The sequence below is a fragment of the Ictidomys tridecemlineatus genome, chromosome 8 (genome assembly GCF_052094955.1).
Source record: "Ictidomys tridecemlineatus isolate mIctTri1 chromosome 8, mIctTri1.hap1, whole genome shotgun sequence".
In the NCBI taxonomy this organism is placed as follows: Eukaryota; Metazoa; Chordata; class Mammalia; order Rodentia; family Sciuridae; genus Ictidomys; species Ictidomys tridecemlineatus.
The window spans coordinates 21,566,206-21,586,247 of record NC_135484.1 but is presented as its reverse complement, the minus strand read 5'-3'; the positions used below and the strand labels follow the sequence as shown (position 1 = coordinate 21,586,247).

Sequence of the window (20,042 nt, the reverse complement as noted above, 5' to 3'; positions counted from 1 at the left end):
ACTACTCATCTCTAGGATATGTAAAACATTCAAAAACCTTAACACCAAAAAAAAAAAAAAAATCAAATAGGCCAAGGACCTGAACAGACACTTCTCAAAAGAGGATATACAATCATTAAACATACGAAAAAATGTTCAACATCTTTATCAATTAGAGAAATGCAATCAAAACTACACTGAGATTTCATCTCAATCCAGTCATAATAGCAGCTATCAATAATACAAAAACAGTAAGTGTTGGCGAGAATGTGGGGGGAAAGGCACACTCATACATTGCTGGTGGAACTGCAAATGGGTGCAGCCAATATGGAAAGCAGTATGAAAAATCCTTGGAAAACTTGGAATGGAACCACCATTTGATCCAGTTATCCCACTCCTTGGTTTATACCCAAAGGATTTAAAAACAGCATACTCAGGGGCACCGCCATATCAATGTTTATACCAGCACAATTCACAATAGCTTAATTATGGAACTAATCCAGATGTCCTTCAGTAGATGGATAGGGAAACTTTGGTTTGTATATAGAATGTAACATTACTCGGCATTAAAAGAGAATAAAAACATGGTATTTGTAGGTAAATGGATGGAGTTGGAGAAAATAATGCTAAGTGAAGTAAGCCAGTCCCCAAAAACCAAAGGTTGAATGTTTTCTTTGATATGAAGATGCTGACTCATAATGGCGATTGGAGGGTAGCTTGGGAGGAGTGGAAACTTTAGATAGGGAAAAGAGGAAGGAGGAGGGAAAGGGAGGGGGCAAAGGGGTAGGAATGATGGTGGAATGAGTGAGACATAATTACCCTAAGTACATATATGAAGACATGAATGGTGTGAAAATACTTTGTGTACAGTGACTTGAAAAATTGTGCTCTATATGTGTAATATGAAATTAATTGTATTCTGTCGTAACAAATTAGAATAACTGAATAATTTAATAATAAGAAAACTAGGGTATTACAATAAAGCTATGGAAATTAAAGTGAATTTAACAAGATTTTTAGATATGAGGTATACACAATGAATTGTAATTTCATATGCCAATAATAAACAATTTAAAAGTGAAGTTAGAAAATACTATGTACAATAACATTTAACAAATTGAATATGTAGGGATATATTTAAAAAAATATGTGTAGGACCTATAAAATGGAAAGCCTGAAACATTCCTTCTAAGAATTAAAGAAAACCAAAATCAATGACAAAATTTACTTTTTCCAAAGTTCAGGAGAACTCAGTATTTTATTGTTTTTTTAATCAATTCTATCCAATTGATCTTTGGATTCAATTTAATTCCAATAGAAATATGTGCAAGTTTTATTTGCTGAGTAGGAATTGACCAGCATGTGAAAATTAAAGGATCTGAAATAGCCAAGATAATTAAAAAAGACAAAATCGAAGGACTTCCTGTAATGTTATGGTGGTTTGGTGTTGGTACATCAAATAAACAGGTGATAAAATCTAGACAGAGACAGATTGTTCAAAATGACAGAATAGAAGAGGTTGCTTTCCTTGTTGCTGTATGGTGTAAAACGAAGAAAGCAGATGGGCAACTTCCGAGCACAGTGGGTGAAGGAAAAAGAAGGGATTTTACTGGGAATTAATACTGGACATACAAAGCAAACCAGGGATTCAGGAGGTTGGATATAATAAAATGAGGAAGAAATTCCCAGGGCCACTGCCTCCCCTGCTACCATCAGCACCAGCCTGAGCAATCCCCTTACAAGCAAAATGAAGGAAGAAGGGAAGAAAAGGAGTCCACATTCTTAAGAGGCTTGTGGCGTGTCTGGATACAGAGAGCTCAGAGATCAAAAACACTGCCAATTAACCCGAAAGGTGTGTCAAATAATATCCTTGTGCAGGAAAGAAGCTTGCATCTATCTAGGCTACCACAGAGGACAGAAAAAGCAACTATTTTGCAGCTGTGTCATAGGGGCGGCAGATGGGGGAACCAATTCCTGGCAAACCTGAGCTAAGACCAAAATACAGGCCTGGTTAGCCCACGCTACATGACAGAGAGAGTGCCTAAGTGACAGGGAGAAAATCAGACACAGAGAGGGGTTTAAACAGGGCAATACAGGTCATGGAAATACACCCAGCTCTCCCCCAACCACCTTGAGTCCAGTGGCTCACAGGACAAGCTGGGAGAAATGCAACCAGCCAGAAATTCAAAAGGGTGGGAGCAGAAGTGATTGAGTTTGGAGACTGAACACAAAAGACCAGGAAACGTGGCGTCTGCAGATAACTGAGGGGACTAAAGATTGGCTCCTCTGCCACATGAGTGGAACCCAGGGGGAGATCCCTAGTGTACACGCCCCCAGCGTGGACCAGCAACTGCTAGGTCCTGGAGGTGTACTGATTTAAGATCTTCAAACCAATTGCAGTTGAATGAAGAACCTGGACCCTACCTAAGCCTAAACCCCAACTCCAGGATCTCTGTCTATAGAATTTCCTTTCACATTCCAGTGAACTCACACTGAGGATGGAGCAGACATCACAGGCAGCCTACCCCACATATCACTGCTGAGAAGGGAAGCCAAGAATTTTTGGAACTCCAACAGAAACAATTCTTTAACTTTTCATCAAGATTTTTTTTTCTTTTTTCATTTTTTCCTATTTTAACTGTGACCTGAATGGTTTATGGACGTTTACACATGTTTGTCTATTGTCTTTCATTTCTAGCATTTTTTGAATTCTGTTATTTTTCATGAATTAGTATTTTGAGGACTAGGATGTTTGATTAATATATTTCAGTTTTATATTCTTTTTATTTAAAAAAATTTATTTTATATATTTTTCTCTCACTTCTGTTTCCTTTGATTCTCCTTCTCTCTTTTCTTCTGCTAACAGCCAATCTCTATTGTTCTCTTTTTACTCTTTTTTATTTCTATTTTTTTCTCCTCCCTCATAATTATCTCATACTAAGTCACTTCTGTTCTCTTCCTGTTCACCATTTGAAATGGTAAACCCTTTTGCAACTTACTATTTTACTGTGGGCAATAACTGATCACATCATTTCTATTTATTGTGACAATTAACAACATATATCTCATAGTAGGAAATATTTGGTTTAATGCTGTATATTGTTTTCATTGGTTATAATTATTATTATTATTATTTGTCTCCCTCTAAACTGTGAGGTACCAGAAACCTTGAGGGATGCTGTAAGTCTTCAGGTTAGAAACTCAACTGCCTCAGCTTCATACCATTAGATGGTTACACACACACACACACACACACACACACACACACACACACACCATGAAAAATCAAGGGAAGAAATTGCACAAAACAAACCAAAATACTTCAATAACAGAATCCATCTACACCACAGTGGAAGAAATGTCAGAGAAGAGTTTAGAATGTTCATAGTTAAACTGATCCATGAAGTAAAAGACAATGTAAGGAATGTAATCAGGGAGAAAACACAGAAAGTGAAAGATCACTTCAATAAAGAAAGATTCTGGGGGAAAAAAAAAACCCAAGCAGAAATCCACAAAATAAAGAAATCATTAAACCAAATTAAATATTCAATGGAAAGCATCACGAACAGACTAGACCACTTAAAAGATAGTTTCAGGCCATGAAGACAAAATATATAATCTTGAAAATAAAGTTGACCATGGAAAAAAGATGTTGAGACCATGAACAGAACTTGTAAGAAATATGGGATAACATGAAAAGACCAAACCTAAGATTTATTAGGATAGATGAAGGATCAAAGATACAAACCAAAAGAATGCACAATCTTTTCAATGAAATAGTATTGGAAAATTTCCCAAACCTTAAATATGAAATGGAAAATCAAATATAGGAGGCTTCCAGGACACCAAATATGCAAAATTACAATAGACCTACATCAACATTATTATGAAATGTCTAACGTACAGAATAAGGATAGAATTTTAAAGATTGCCAGCAAAAAAATGATAGGTCACATTTAGAAGGAAAAAAATTTGGACCTCAGCTGACTTCTCAACCCAGATGCTAAGAGTTAGGAGGTCATGAAATAATATATACCAAGCTCTGAAAAATAACAGATACCAGCCAAAATTACTATAGTCAGCAAAATTAAGCTTCAGAATTAAAAAATGTAATATAAACCTTCATGATAAACGAAAGTTAAAAGAATTCACAACTAGAAAGCCAATATTACAAAACATACTCAATAAAATATTTCATGAAGAAGAAATGAAAAATAAAAGTGAAAATATCAAAGAAAGGAACTACAATAAAACAACAGTGAATCAATGGAGAATAAAATTCAAATTAAAAACCTGGAATAAATAAAAATCACAAAGAATAAAAATCATTTCTCAATAATAACATCAAATGTAAATGGCTTAAACTCATCAATCAAAATATGTAGATTGATAGAGTGGATTGAAAAACAAGATTCAACAATATGCTGTCTCTGAGAGACTCACCTCATAGGCAAAAACATCCCCAGACTGAAGGTAAAAGAATGGGAAAAAAATCTTATCATTGAAAACTTATTATTGAAAATATTATTCACATGGGCCTCATGAACAAGCAGGGTTTTTATCCTCATATCAGAAAAAGTGGACTTCAAGCCAAAGTTAATCAGAAGGGACAAAGAAGTCCATTTCCTATTGCTTTAAGGGAATCATACATCATAAGACATAACAATCTTAACTATTTATGCCCCCAAACAATGGAGCATCTATCAAAAAAACCCTTCTCAATATCAAGAATCAAACAGACCACAACACAGTAATACTGGGTAACATTAACATGCCTCTCTCATCACTGAATACGACTTCCAAATGAAAACTAAATAAAAAAGCTATAGAACTAAAAAAAAAATACAATAATATAGACTAAACAGATATATATGGAAAATTTCATCCATCAGTGACTAAAAAATTTTCTTCTCAGCAGCACATAGATCCTTCTCTAAAATAAACCATATCTTAGACCACAAAGCAATTCTTAGAAAATACAATACATATATATATATATATATATATACACACACACACACACATACACACACACACACACATTAATTATTATTCCTTACATCCTATCAGATCATAATGGAAAAAAATTAGAGATACTCTAACACCTAGAGACTAAATAATATGCTATTAAATGACCAGTGGATAGCAAAGAAATTTAAAAAATGTATAGTGAAATATAAATGGATAGTGAAGTAAAAAAAATTAGAGGTAAATGAGAATAGCAATACAACATATCAAAATCTATGGGACACTATAAAGGTGATTATAAGAGGAAAGATTATTGCATTGAGCTCAATCATTAAAAGAATAGAAAGTCACTGAATAAATAACCTAATTTTACATCTCAAAAGCCCTATAAAAAGAACAAATCAACAACAAAAGCAGTAGAAACAGGAAATAATTAAAATCAAAGGTGAAATCAATGAAATTGAAACAATTTTTTTCCTAAAATCAACAAGTTGGTTGATTAAAAAAAATGGTTCTTTAAAAAACTGAATAAAATTGATAAACCCTTAGGCAAGCTAACCAAGAGAAAGAGGGGGAAAATTACTAAAATTCATGATGAAAAAGGAAATATCACCCTGGACACTACCAAAATAGAGATTATAATCAGAAACTATTTTGAAAATTTATATTTTAATAAAATAGAAAATCTTGATGATATTAACAAATTTCTAGAATCATATGACCTACACAAATTGAATTAGGAGGACATAGAAAATTTAAACAGACAATTTCAAGCAATGAAATTGAAGACATCATCAAAAGCCTACCAATGAAGAAAAGCTCAGGACCAGACAGATTTTCCACTGAGTTCTACCAGAGCTTCAAAGAAGAATTAATACCAATCTTCCTCAAATTATTTCATGAAATAGAAAAGGAAGGAATCCTTCCAAACTCATTCTATGAAAATAGTATCACCCTGATACCAAAACCAGACAAAGATACATTAAGGAAAGAAACTTCAGACCAATGAAAATAGATACAACAATTCTTAATAAAACAATGGGAAATCACATACAAAAACATATTAAAAAGATGGTGTTCCACAATCAAGTGAGTTTCATTCCAGGGATGTAAGGTTGGTTTAACATATGGATATCAGTAAATGTAATTCACTACATCAATAGACTTAAAGATAAGAATTCATGATTATCTCAATAGATGCAAAAAAAAGCATTTAACAAAATATAGCATCCATTTATGGTCAAAACACTAGAAAACTAGGAATAGTTTTATAAAACTATTATAAAACATATATATATGTTAAACCCAAGGCCAATGTTATACTAAACAGAGAAAATCTGAAAGCATTCCTTCTAAACACTGGAACAAGACAGGTGCCCTTTTTCACCACTTCTATTCAACAAAGTCGTTGAAACTCTAGCCAGAGCAATTAGACAAAAGAAATGAATTAAATGGTTATATGTAAGAAAAGAAGATCTCATACTGTTATTATTTGTCAATGACATTATTTTATTTTTAGAAGACGCAAAAAACTCCACCAGAAAACTTCCAAAACTCATAAACAAATCCAGCAAAGTAGCAATATATAAAATGTTCCTATACATAAATGATGAATCAACTGAAAGAGAAATTAGAAAAATTATCCCATTCGCCTCAAAAAAAAAAAAAAACCAACAACAACAAACAAACTTGGGATTCAATCTAACAAAAGAAGTGAAAGAGTTCTATAATGAAAATTACAGAACCCTAAAGAAAGAACTTGAAGAAGACCTTAGAAGATGGAAAGCTCTCCCATGTTCTTGGATAGGCAGAATTAATGTTGTCAAAATGGCCATACTACCAAAAGCACTATACAGATTTAATGTAATTCCTATTAAAATTCCAATGGCATTCTTCATAGAAATAAAAAAGCATCACAAAATTCATTTGGAGAAATAAGAGGACCAGAATAGCCAAAGCAATCCTTAGTGAGAAAGATGAAGTAGGAGGCATCATAATACTAGACCTTAAATGATACTACAGAGCTATAATAATAAAAATGGTATGGTGGGGCTGGGGCTAGGGCTCAGTGGTGGAGCCTTGCACATGTGAGGCCCTGGGTTCTATCCTTGGCACCATATAAAAAAATTTAAAAAGGTATTATGTTCATCTTCAACTAAATATGTGGATGTGTGTGTGTGTGTGTGTGTGTGTGTGTGTGCATGTGTTTATGTGTATACCACAGCATAGTATTGGTACAAAAACAGACCTGAAGACCAGTGGGATAGAATAGAAGACAGAAGACACTGGGCCCAACTTTCCATCATGTCAGCTTAAGAACCAACTTCCTCAACAAGACTCCTAGAGTGCAACAAGTAAAATCAAGTGGGATGGTATCAAATTAAAAAGGTTCTTCATAGCAAAGGAAACAATCAAGAACATGAAAACAGAGCCTACAGAATGCAAGAAAATTTGTGCCACTTATACCTCAGATGGAGCATTAATCTCCAGGATATATGAAGAACTCAAAAAAACTTAACACCAAAAAAACGAACAACCCAATCAATAAATCAATAAATCAATAAATGGTCTAAGGAACCGAACTAATACTTCACAGAAGAAGAAATACAATTGATCAACATATATATGAAAAAATGTTCATCATCTCTAGCAATTAGAGAAATGCAAATTAAAACTACACTGAGATTTCACGTCACTCTAGTCAGAATGACAATTATCAAGAATAACAGTAACAATAATGTTGGTGAGGATGTGGGTAAAAAGGTACACTCATACTTTGCTGATGGAACTGCAAATTGCTGCAACCCTTCTAGAAAGCAGTATGGAGACTCCTCAGAAAACTAGGACTGGAAACCCCATTTGACCAGTTATCCCACTCATTGGTATTTACGCAAGGACTTAAAATCAGCATACTACAGTGATGCAGCCACATAAATGTTTATAGCAGCTCTATTCACAATAGCTAAGCTAAGAAATCAACCTAGGTGCCCTTCAATAGATGAATACATAAATAAAATGTAATATATATAAACAATAAAGTATTACTGAACTGTTTAAAAAAATGACTTTAGGACTTTTGTTGGTAAATAAATGGACCTGGAGACTCTCGTGCTTAAGTGAAATAAGCCAATCCTAGAAAAACCAAAGGTCTAATGTTCTCTCTGATATGAAGATGCTAACACACAATAAGGGGCGAGGTGGGAAGAAGAATAGAAGTTCGTTGGTTTAGACAAAAGGGAATGAAGGAAAAGGGATGGGGATGGAAACAGAATGAATTGGTCACAGCTTTCTTATGCTCATATATGAATACATGACCAGTGAATCTCCACATCATGTACAACCACAAGAATAGTAGCTTAATTAGAATGCTATACCCCATGCATGTATAATATGTTAAACTATACTGTTATGCATATCTAAAAAGAATACATTTTTTCAAAAAAAATCTAGACATAGTATTCCCCCAAATCTGCAGGCTGATGATAATTTTCAAAGATGCCAAAGTAATTAAATGAGGAAAAGAATAGTCTTATCAACAAATGATACTGGAATAACTGGATATCCATAAGGAAAAATGAGCCCTGATTCTTAGGCAATATATAAAAATTAACTCAAAGTGGATCATTGACCTAAATGTTACAACTATAAAAGTTCAATTAAAGAAAACTCCAAAAATTTGTCAACAAAGATTTCTTAACCAGGACACAAAATGTACTAACTTTTTTTTAAAAAGGCATTTTGTAAATTGGGCTGCACCAAAATTAAAATTTTCAGTTATGAGACACACTTTTAAGACAATGGAAAGGCAAGCTACAGACTGGGAGCAAATATTTATAACACATATATCTGATAAAGGGCTCACCTCAAGAACAAATGAAGAACTCTTACAACACAATGATGAGACAACCTAATGAGAAAAGGACAGGAGAGGTGTTTGAACAGATACATCAGGAAATAATAACCCATAAACTCATGAAGAGATACTCAACATCATTTTACTGTGGGAAAAATAAATGAAAAATATGATGAGATACAACAGCACGCCCACTTGAATGGCTAAAATTAAAGGCACAATTCAAGCGATGGCTGGGATGTGGAGCAACCAAAGCTTCATGCACAGCTGACAGAAGTGTAAAATAGTGCAACCACTGAACACTAGTAGTATTTTCCTAACCAAAAACCCATACAGCAAGTCCATTTCTAGTTATTTATGCAGAAATATATCCATAAAAAGATTTGTACATGAAGGTTCAAAGGTTTATCCATAGAGCATAAACTGGAAACAACTGAAAATGAATGTGAATAGATAAATTATACATTATTTACAAAATGGAACACTTCTCAACAGTAAGAAGGAAGTGCTACTGTATATGCAGAAGCATGGATGTTCCATTATATGAAATTATAGAACAAATAAGACTTCTCTATTGTGACAGGAAAATGAATCTCTTTGATTGCCTGAGACTAGGTTTGGTGAAATATTTCTGAAATGGGTCCTGAGGGAACTTTGAGGGCTAATGAAAATTGGATATACAAATTTGTGTGTTTGTCAAAACTCATTCAACTATCTACTTTTCTCAGTATGAGCCTGTGTGTAAATTATTTCTCAAAAGGTTCATTTGAAAAAGTACGAAAGAAGCCACAGTGTAATCATAATGTAAAAATCATCTGAACTTCTACTCCAGAAAATAGTCTTCACAATTGCTTCACTTTTGCTGTGTTCTTTGAAAATGTAGCTTAACATAATGTGTCGTTTTAAGCTGTTTGGTAGAAAAATCAATTTTAGGAATAAACAAGTACTTTGGTAACAAGCTTCATGGAAAAAAAATCTTTTATGAGAAATAGCTTCATTTTAAGATCAGAAGCTACAGTTGATGACTACCTTATGGTTTTTTAATTGTATAAGTGAAACCATATCAGATGTTTTGCTGTGGAAATTTTTCTCATTATCAAGTTGGATCTAAAATGCAGGGATTAGTGTTTCTCAAAAAAAAAAAAAAAAAAGCCCTTTGCAAGACCTCATTACAAGTTCAACTTATTTTTCTTCCTTTTACAATTTTATGCCAAAATAGCTTTTATAATTACTTCCTTACACTTAACTATAATTTTATGCAACAAATAAAATGATTATATACAATCACACATTTTCGTTACAATTTGATTATTTTGATTCTACAGAGATTTTACGTTAGCCCAGTACTCAAGCTTAGTTACTAAAAAATTTAACACACACACACAACCAGAATTATATATAATATCGCCTAATACACATGAGTTTGCAAGTAATTTCCTTTTTTTCCAGACTTATTCCCTATTTTCATGTTTTCTCATGGCATATATTTATTTATTCTAGTTTTTACTGATCAACTAAATATGCCAATGATTCAAATTTCCAGGATATTGTGACATTTTATAGGGACAGTGATGTATAATATTCATGATTAGAGTTATTCTGTGAGGCCTGTGACATTTGGTCACCATTTTATATGAGTACATAGTGGTCTCAATATAATGTTTACATTTTAAAATGATATTTGTTTTCTACTTTAATTTGATATGTAATCTGGCCACCACATTTCTCATAACAAGCCATATGTAATCTGACTCTTTAAAACATTATCTTTTGAAATATATAGGACAGTGATTTTTACAAAAGCATAATTGATGGAGGAAAAGAAGTGATTCCAGTTGAGATGAGGATAGAACATGTAACTCAATCACTCCATGTTTAAATGACTGCATTAGAAAAATACTTTCCCATTCTCAAAATATTTGACATTCAATATAAATGCAACTGGCAGTCCCTGCCCACTCTTATGACTGGACTTCACGTCCTTCTTGTGGACTACAGAGGGCCTGGTGCTCCCTCCTCCCACAGCTCATCCCACCAAGTGGTCGTCTCTGAGATTTTGGGGGCAGGAAATGCACTTCAGTCTTGTTGATTGCACGGTGGCATAATGACACCATACACGTAGAGGGTGTCAATGGATGAACAGACAAATAGGAATATGAGAGCAGCCCTGCACTGCCATGGTCATTGTCTCTGCCTGACCCAAGCAGGGTTTCATGGTAGCAGCATTTCTGACATAAGACTTGAGTTTCTAGCTGATAAAACCAAAGAAATAACCACCAACTGAAGCACCAAGTTCTAGATGGGTTTTCTACAACATCGTGAGTTCTGAATGATGATAGTACTTTCTATGTTAGTTTTTCCCTAAACAGTTGTACTCTTATTTGGTGGTTGGAAACCCAGCCTTGCTGGACCTGTTTCCCTATGGCAATAGCTGTCATTTATAAAACACTCAGCATGGCTCCTTCTATGCCAGCCCTCCCCCATGTGGATTATCAGTTAACTTTCACAATAACCTGATGAAATACACGATATGTATGTGCTGAGGAAATGGAGGCTTAAGGAGGTTGAGTAACTCCCCCAAGTTCATACACACAGTAAGTGAAGAACTCAGGCTCCAAACCAGTTAGGCAGGCTCCAGAGCTTAAGGTCTTCATCAATCCCACTGCTGTCCTGTTTCATTTTATTTTTTTAAGGCATTTATCACCATGTGAAATTTTTCTATTTTTGTTTCTATATCAGAATGCTTATTCCTTTGTTGTATCCCCACATATAAAACAGTGCCTGGCACATAGTAGGTGTTCAGTAAGTATTAGATTAAGGATTAGGTGCTGCCTTCTTTCATGTGGGATAAAGAGTAAGACTCCTAGATCGTTTCTAAATGATTCTTATGCTTTTGGAGTATTCAGTTTTAGGAAATTATTTGTTCAAATAGAAAACTCCCCAAACTGCTTACAAAAAGCTCTTAACCTTGAAGACAGCACTGCATTAAATAGCAACCACTCATGTAGGAATTTTGACTTTGTGCCAATCTGAATTTCTCTCCTGAGTTTGGGTTGACCCTCTTTGAGGGGAAATTCTTCTTTTATGTCATACATATCCCCTTTGTTATCCCTTAAAGGTGCCTAAATCAAAACAAAGCAAACCCTAATCCCTGCAGGCTTTGGAGAGGAGTTGACCCTGACCTCCCCACTTTGCTATGCACAGCCCAACATTCCAAAAAGATCTTCAATCTTTCTCACCTCCCATTTCTCTAGCTAATTATGTGCAATAGTTACAAATGAAAGAAAAAAAATCAGATAAAAAAGGTGTTTCTCAGAACCACAGAAGGACCTACCTGGGCTGCCAGGAGTTGCCAGGGTCTTGCAGCACAGAAGCCAAGGCTGTTTATCACCCCTCTTCTTCTTTCTGTTTTTACACCCTGGCCACCTTTTACCCTTTCACCATATCCTTTCTTGAATATATTGTTTGCTTCCTCTCTTAGTTTAGTAAAAAATCTAGCCGCTGCAAAAACAGTGTGTCTTTCTGCTAACCCCATCCCCCAAGCCCACATTTTAAAACTAAATCTCATCTCCCTCTGAAACTCCATAATTTCTTTGTGACCTCTGTCTCACCCAGTACCAGAGTCTGGGCTTTTTGTGAATCTTTTGTGCCCTTCTGTACCATTAATACTAACATTCTGTGATTCCAGGACTGCTATATTTTAAACAAGGATTCACTAAATAATTTGTTTAATTGGGAAGTCCCTGAGTATAATTAATCTTTTGTCTACAAGAGATATCTTATAAACATTTTAAGGGCACATTCTTATTGAAATGAGTGCCTCACTAGTAAAAACTTTCCCTATTATGTTTTTTCTTTTCTTTTTTTTTTTTTTTAATTTGAACCCTTTCAAGTCTTCCCTTTCTGGAATAGGCTATCTCAAGCCAGAGTTGGGGACCTTGTCCTTTCTTGTTGGAGCAGAGTTCACATTCTATTTATTCCATATAGTCCATTCCATAAGTGTTTTTGAAACATTAATTACCACTTGTTTCTATCTCTACATTCAGATTATATTCAGTGCCCATATTGTATGAGGAGGTTTAATGAAACTGCAGCCACGCGACATATAAATTTCTGTAAGGATCAGTCTTCTCGAAAAGTCTTTGATCCAGCTCAGACAGCAGCCAAATTGGCATCCAGAGCTCAGGTAAATATCTCTCCCCAGGTGTTGGCTTTGTGTCCTTGCATGCCTGGGGCAAGCAGGTAGAATTTTCAAGAACCTCAAATACCCATTCTAAGAAGTGTAAGGATCAAGAGATCTGATTACTGTCACTCATCCCCCTGGGTGTTTCTTCTTTTGGAAGGCATGCTTTCTAGCCAGCAATACCTTGGGGTATTGTGGAAAAAAAATATTTCTAAAGTGCTCAAAGCTTCTTAGGATAAAGACTGGAATATATAAAATGTGTTTATGTGGCATTATGCTAAACCCCTATTTATCTGTTGGAGATTATCAGCCTAAACCACCCAGAATAGAACTGAGTGGAAGTGGCCTGGGGGCATGGGTGGAGAATCACAGGAAGATGCTCTGTAAGTTTACATTCTGATCTGTAGAGGAGAGATATCTTCAGCCTTTTGTTTAAGGCCACAGAACCAGCAAGTTAAAGTATGTGGGTGAATGGAAGCAGCTGTTACAAATACATACAAATATGTAAAATGACAACCTGAGCTGGATAACAATACCATTATAACCTCACAATTGGAGTCAGCACACAGCTCCATACACATCAAAGGTCCTAAATCACAGTGCAGCATGGAAACCAATAGTTTCACAAACTATTGGTTTCCATAAGTCAGCCAGCAAGAGACATATTAAGTTGGTCTGAATACTTTAAGAGCAGAAACATGTTTAGAAAGCTTTCCATTAAATCCTGTATCTCATGGGGATGGGACAATTTCCAACACTAGTGTATTCCATAGACTATGATTCTGGGCTCTCTCTCCTCATCGATCAGGGAGTGGCTCAATATCAGCTGTATACCAGACACCATGCCAGGTACTGTTGATCAGATATTTGTAATTCAAAGTAGGGGGCTTAGAAACAATACAATACAAGAGTGTTTTTACTGATGTATGTAGGAGGACTGTGGAGGAGATGCCCCTGGGATTCCTGGGCATTTTCGAAGGTAAGCAAACATTATCTTTTAAGTGTGAAAATGAGCTCCCCAGCTCAGAATTGGAGGGAAGGACAGGGTGCAAAAAATGTCTGGCCTGAGATGCCACCCAAAGTCTGTGGGGAAATGACAGGATGGCACAGGCAACGTGGACAGCTGATCTAGAAGGACTTTAATTCAAGCCAGTTTGGACTAGGGAACAAGAGGACTGAGCAAACAGAGGCATTAAAATCTGAGGACAGCAAGGCCCAGGGCCCAAAAACAGGAACTGGAAATCCCAGGGTACCTAGGAAGTCCTCATTCCCACTGTCCGTCCCAGTCCTCCCTCTTGCTGTGCTTCTGCCTCCTCTCTGCAAACTGGTTTTCTTGGCTTTCCATCTGGTTGTCTACTAGTGGCCTCATGCATCATCCCATAGGTAGACTAGTTGAACAGTGGAAATTAATGTGACATACAACTGGCTTTTTAGAAAGGTTATTCTTGCAATTACTGTCCAAGACAGATTGTGGGAGACCAGGAAGGAGCCACAGCAATGGGAAAAATCAGGGTCTGGATTAAGAGAACGAAGGGGAATGATGGGGGCCAGGGTGGATTTATTGCTGATTGGGTTCTAGTGTAAAAGTGGGCTTCTGTTCATAATACAGGTTGAGTACCCCTTATCCGAGATGACTAGGACCAGAAGTGTTTCAGGTTTTTTAAACTTGGGGGGCGTATTTGCATACACACAATGAGATATCTTGGGGGGACCCCTAAATCTAATTCACAATTCATATATGCTCATATTCATCTCACAGAGCCTGAAGGTATTTTTCACATGTCTGTGTTTAGACTGGCACATCGTATGAGGTTAGATGTGGAATTTTCCACTTGTGGTGGTTTTTATATTGGTGCTCAAAACTTCCTGATTTTTGAGCATTTCAGATGGCAGATTTGGGGGTTAGGGATGCTCAACCTAAACAATCTGGCTAAAGGAGCACAGGAGCGGGAGGGTTTGTGGTGTGTTGCCATGGGCGGGGGTGCATGAGCTGGTGGTCGTAAATACAATTTTAGAGACTCAGCCCTTACAGATGAGGGAGCCTGGAGAGTAGTGAGTGCAGTGTTGAAAGAGCCAGGACTCTGCAGTCAGTACTCAGGGTTTGACCTCAGTTCTGCAGTCCATTGTTTGTAGGTAAATTCTGAGACTCATTCCGATCTGTACGATGGGCTTGAGCCTGGGAGCCTTGCTGAGTTGCAGGAGGATTATAGACAGCCGAGATCAGTGTGTTCATCCAGGGTTCCTCTACCCTTCCTCTCTGCAGAAGCCCTTTCCTCTCCTTAGGGTTGGCACCCAATTTGGGAGGGCTATAACTGCTTTGGGCTTGAGTTCAACCTACACTTGGAACAGTGTGTAAGTATGAACTCCCCCTCCGCCTTGTAAAGCAGTAGAGGGCTAGTAACATTTCTGCAAGTGATTCTTCTAACCAGTCCACGAGGTCAGTTGGCATTAGTGAGACCAAAGAAGGCACAGAGAAGTGGTGAACGGAAGTGGTTTTTATTCCTGAAGAAAGCCAGCTGGCTGTCCTGAGTGTAACCAGTGACTTGGCCCTGTTCCTCTCCTTATTTTCCAGAGCTAAGTGGGGTGACTGGGAACACAGCAGAAAGCTCGCTTGCTTTCTGCATTCCTTTGCTTGCTTTCCAGTCTATCTGAATGGCAGTGTCTGCTTCCCTTATGCCAGCGTCACTACTTGTGGCCTTGCCTAATAGTGAAGCTTATTCAGAAATGGGACAAGAAGGGAGGGGATGTTTCAGTTTTGAAGGGCTGTTAATGGCACAGCAGCAATGTGTTTCTATTTTAAACATAATCATCTTTAAAATGTGTCATACCCTTAACCAAAAGAGACCAATATGGGCCTCTAAGAATTGCTTTCTTTGGTTTGGATGGGGTTGAGCTACCTGCTACCATCTCATGGCCGTCCTTGCCTGGGTGAGAACACTCTGAGTAGCGGGTCATCTTTCTACTGTAGTTTCTATGGGACCGGGAGGTGCATCAGTTGTGAGATAAAGAGGAGCTCATCAGGAATGTTTGGGTTCTTATTTTGTGTTCATCTAACCATTCTGTGGCTGCTCTGCAGGTGTAGATATGGCTGGGGGTGTTGGAATGCCATGCTTAAAACATTTGCTGCCTGCCCATCTCTGTTCTTCGTCTCTATTCATGTTAGAAAACAAAATTATTTTCAAGTGGAATGAAAAAACATGATGTTCCATAACCATGTTCTTATTGACATTTAGTAGTTTCTTATGTCTCTGTACACCTGATTTTATAGAATAAGCTTACCACCAACAACCACAAGGGCTTGATTATGGAAAGAAAACTCCAAACCCAAATGTGGCTTTGAGCACCTACAAGAAGGACAGGATCCAGGCTAGGGTTATGGCTCAGTGGTAGAGCACTCGCCTTGCACATGTGAGGCACTCGATTCAATCCTCAGCACCACATAAAAAGGATAAATAATAAAGTCATTGTGTCTGTCTACAAATAAATTTTTTTTTTAAAAAAGGATAGGATCCAAGCTGAGGTGTAGGGTGTGCTTGTTCCCTTACCTGGATGCAGGGGGTTCCTGCAGATGAGTTAAAGGACACAGCCTCTGGCATATGGTATCTGTGGTTATAGAACTGTGCTCTCCGTCTCTCCCTCCCTCTCTCTAGGGCAGGGCTCAGGTGAGTCCCAAAAAAGAACCAACTGTTACCAGTGCTGTGGGAGCTTTGCTGCAGAACAGGGCCCTGGATACCACAAATGGAGTCCCAACCAGGTCAGGTAAGTCAGAGTGTTTACTTTAGCTTTCCAGTGATGGGGTCAGAGAGGGCCCTCATTGGCTTTGGGATTCCTCCATAGTTGGCAAAAGCTAACAGGACATCCAGTGTTGCTTTTGGATACAAAAGATGTGTGGGTTTGTTTGAGGTTAAAGCTTATTTGCCAAGAGGGAATATTTCTTAATTTATCAGGATTACACAACTTATGACAATGTACAAAGTCCAATCCCCTTGCAGCAAATGGAATCTACAACTATTGTTCTTCCAGTCTCTAAAAACTGAAAACATTGAGAATAGATGGCATGTCAGGTGCTGTGTTAAAAATAGAGGATTTTCTTTCTAGAAATAAGTAATTTCATCAAAGTAGCTGCACAGCCTGGCCACCATGACAGTACTGAGTTTGTGCCAGCCCATTTCCCTTCGTCCTCCCAATGTGTTTTCACTTAATTCACTCAGCGTTTTGTAGAATGGGAAAAGGAGGTTTGAAGAGGGTAAGTTAGTTTTCTGAGGCACACAGCTGGTAACCAGCAGGCTGGATGAGGTATATACCATGCTATCCCCTCTCCATTTAAGCGGCATTAATAAATGTGGCAGCCTTCTCCATGGTCAACATGTACTTCCAAGGCAGGATGGATAATTTCATGGCCATAGTGGCACCCCTGATCAGAAGTCATATTTTGAAGGTATTCTCAGAACTAGAATAAGAATTTACTGTCACACAGTAAAAAAAAAAAAAAAAGTAGCAGCATGGAAAGTTTTGTTATTAGTTTTAAGTTCCTTATGGACTTTAAAAGTCCACATGGATTAAAAATTGAGTTGAGGTATACATTTTTTTTTATACTGCTGGGGATTGAACTTGGGGGTGCTTTACCATAGAGATATTCACAGGCTTTTTTTAGTTTTTTGTTTGTTTAGAGACAGGATCTTGCTAAATTGCTTGGGGCCTAAGTTGCTGAGGCTAGCCTTGAACTTGTGATCCTTCTGCCTTAGTCTCCCAATTCCTGGGATTATGGAGGGTGCACATCATGCCTGGATGTTTTTGGTTTTTTTTTTAGAGAACCACAATAATGTTTTCCAGCAGCTATATCATTTCAGTTTTCAACCAACACTGCACAAGGATTCCATTTTCTCGATATCCTCACCAGCACTTGTTATTTTCTGTTTTTTTTTTTGTAGTTGTTGTTGTTTTTAATAGTAGCTGCCCTAATGGATATGAAGTGGTATCTCATTGTAGTTTTATTTTTGCATTTCTTTAGTGATCTGTATTGCTAAGAATCTTTTCAAGGGCTTGTTCGTGATTTGTAGATATTCATTTGAGAAATGTCCATTCTAGGCTCTTGCCCATTTTTTCATTAGTTGCTTGTTTTTTGTTGCTCAGTTTTAGGAATTTTCTAATACCCTGGATTTTACCTTTATCCGATGCTTGAGTTACAAATATTTTCTTCCATTCTGTGAATTGCCTTTTTACTCTGTTGATACTGTCTTTAGATTCAAATTTTTAAAAATTGTCTATTTTTTCTTTGGTTGCCTGCACTTTTGGTGCCATGTTCAAGAAATCATTGTCTAATCCAAGATCTTGGAGATTTGCCCCTATATTTTCTCCTAAGTTTCATAGTTGTGTGTTCTATGTTTACACTTTGACCCATTTTGAGTTGATTTTTAAATATTGTTCTAGCTAAAGGTTCTACTCCATTCTTTCGCATGTGGATATCCAATTTTCCATTTGTTTAAAAGACTGTCCCCTGTCCATCAAATGGTCTTGGCACTCTTGTCACAATCACTTGAACCATATATGCAAGTTATTTCTAGATTCTTTATTTTATTGGTTTATGGATGTCTTTTTTGCCAGTACCACATCATCTTTTTACGGTAGTATTTACTTCAGAAAATGTGAGCTCTACAAGATATAACCAAGGTTGTTTTGGATATATCAGGGTCTCTTGAAACCCTATATGAGTTTTAAGACAGACTTTCCGGTTTGTGAAAAAAGATTATTAGAATTTTGTCAGGAATTGCATTAAATCTGTAGATTGCTTGAGAGGTAGCATTAGCATGTTGGCAATAATAAATCTTCCAATCCATAATCATGGGATATGTATCAGTTTACTTGTGTCTTTAATTTCTTTTAGCTGGCTTGTATTGTTTTTATTGTACAAGTTTTCATATCATTGGAATTGGTAGTCTATTCTTTTGATGCTACTTGAAGTTTTCATAATGTCCTTTTCAAATTGTCCATTGTTAGTATCTAGAAAAGGAACTAATGTGTGTTAACTTTGTATACTGCTACATTGATGGATTTATTAGTTACAACTTTTTTTTTCTGATAAAATCTTAGGGTTTTCTACATACCACTGCATCTGTAAAGAGACAATTTTACTACTTCCTTTCCAGTTTGGGTGTTTGTTTATTTTACTTGACTAATTGTTCTGGCTAAAAAATTCTTTTTCTATATTGAAAGAAAATATTCTGTGTGTTTTTCATTTATAGATTTTTAGAGTGTTAGGGTTATTTCCTTCTATTCTTGGTTTGTCGAGTATTTTTTTTTATCATGAAAGGATGCTGAGTTTTGTAAATGCTTTTTCTGCATTAGTTGATACGAAAATGTAATTTTTCTTCTTCATTTTATTAAGGTATACTACATTGATTTCATACATCTATCTTTGTATTATAAGAATAAATCATACTTGGTCCTGTTGTATAATTCTTTTTATATGGTGCTGAATTTAGTTTGCAATTCTAAATGTTCAGTAGAGTTCACCACTAACACCATCAGGTCCAGCTTTTGTTTATCAACAGTTTTTTTGATTCCTGATATATCTCCTTGCTATTTATGTCTGTTCATATTTTTTTATTTCTTCATAATTTAGTCATAGTATATTTTGCATTTTTAGGAATTTGTCCATTTCATCAAGGTCAAACTTGTTGCAATATTATTGTTCATAGTATTCTCATGAAATTATTTTTATTCTGTAGAATAGGGTAGTAATATCCCCAGTTTCATTTGTAACTTTAGTAATTGGAACCGTCCCTTTTTTTCTTAATCCATGTAGCTAATGGCTTGTTGATTTCTTGGTCTTTCCAAAGAAGCAACTTTTGATTTTTACTGATTTTATTTTCCTTATTTTTGTGTTCTCAATTTTATCTCTCCCTTAATGTTTATTATCTGCTTCCTTCCTCTAGCTTTAGGTTAGTTTTTTTTTTTTTCTCATTCCTTAAGTTGCAAAGTTAGGTTGTAGGCTTTTTCTTCTTTTTTTTTTCTTTTGAGAGAGAGAAAGAGAGAGAATTTTAATATTTATTTTTTAGT

General features: G+C 36.2%; 1 protein-coding gene across 1 annotated transcript in view; it reads left to right on the top strand.

The window, feature by feature from the left end:
- The window catches only part of Zc2hc1b (zinc finger C2HC-type containing 1B), a 45,854-nt gene that overhangs the window by 16,204 nt on the left and 9,608 nt on the right, over positions 1-20,042 (top strand). The window contains exons 5-6 of the mRNA XM_005334846.4: positions 12,847-12,986; positions 16,634-16,742. Of these exons, the coding sequence (XP_005334903.1) occupies positions 12,847-12,986; positions 16,634-16,742 (249 nt within the window). The remainder of the gene's footprint in view (positions 1-12,846; positions 12,987-16,633; positions 16,743-20,042) is intronic.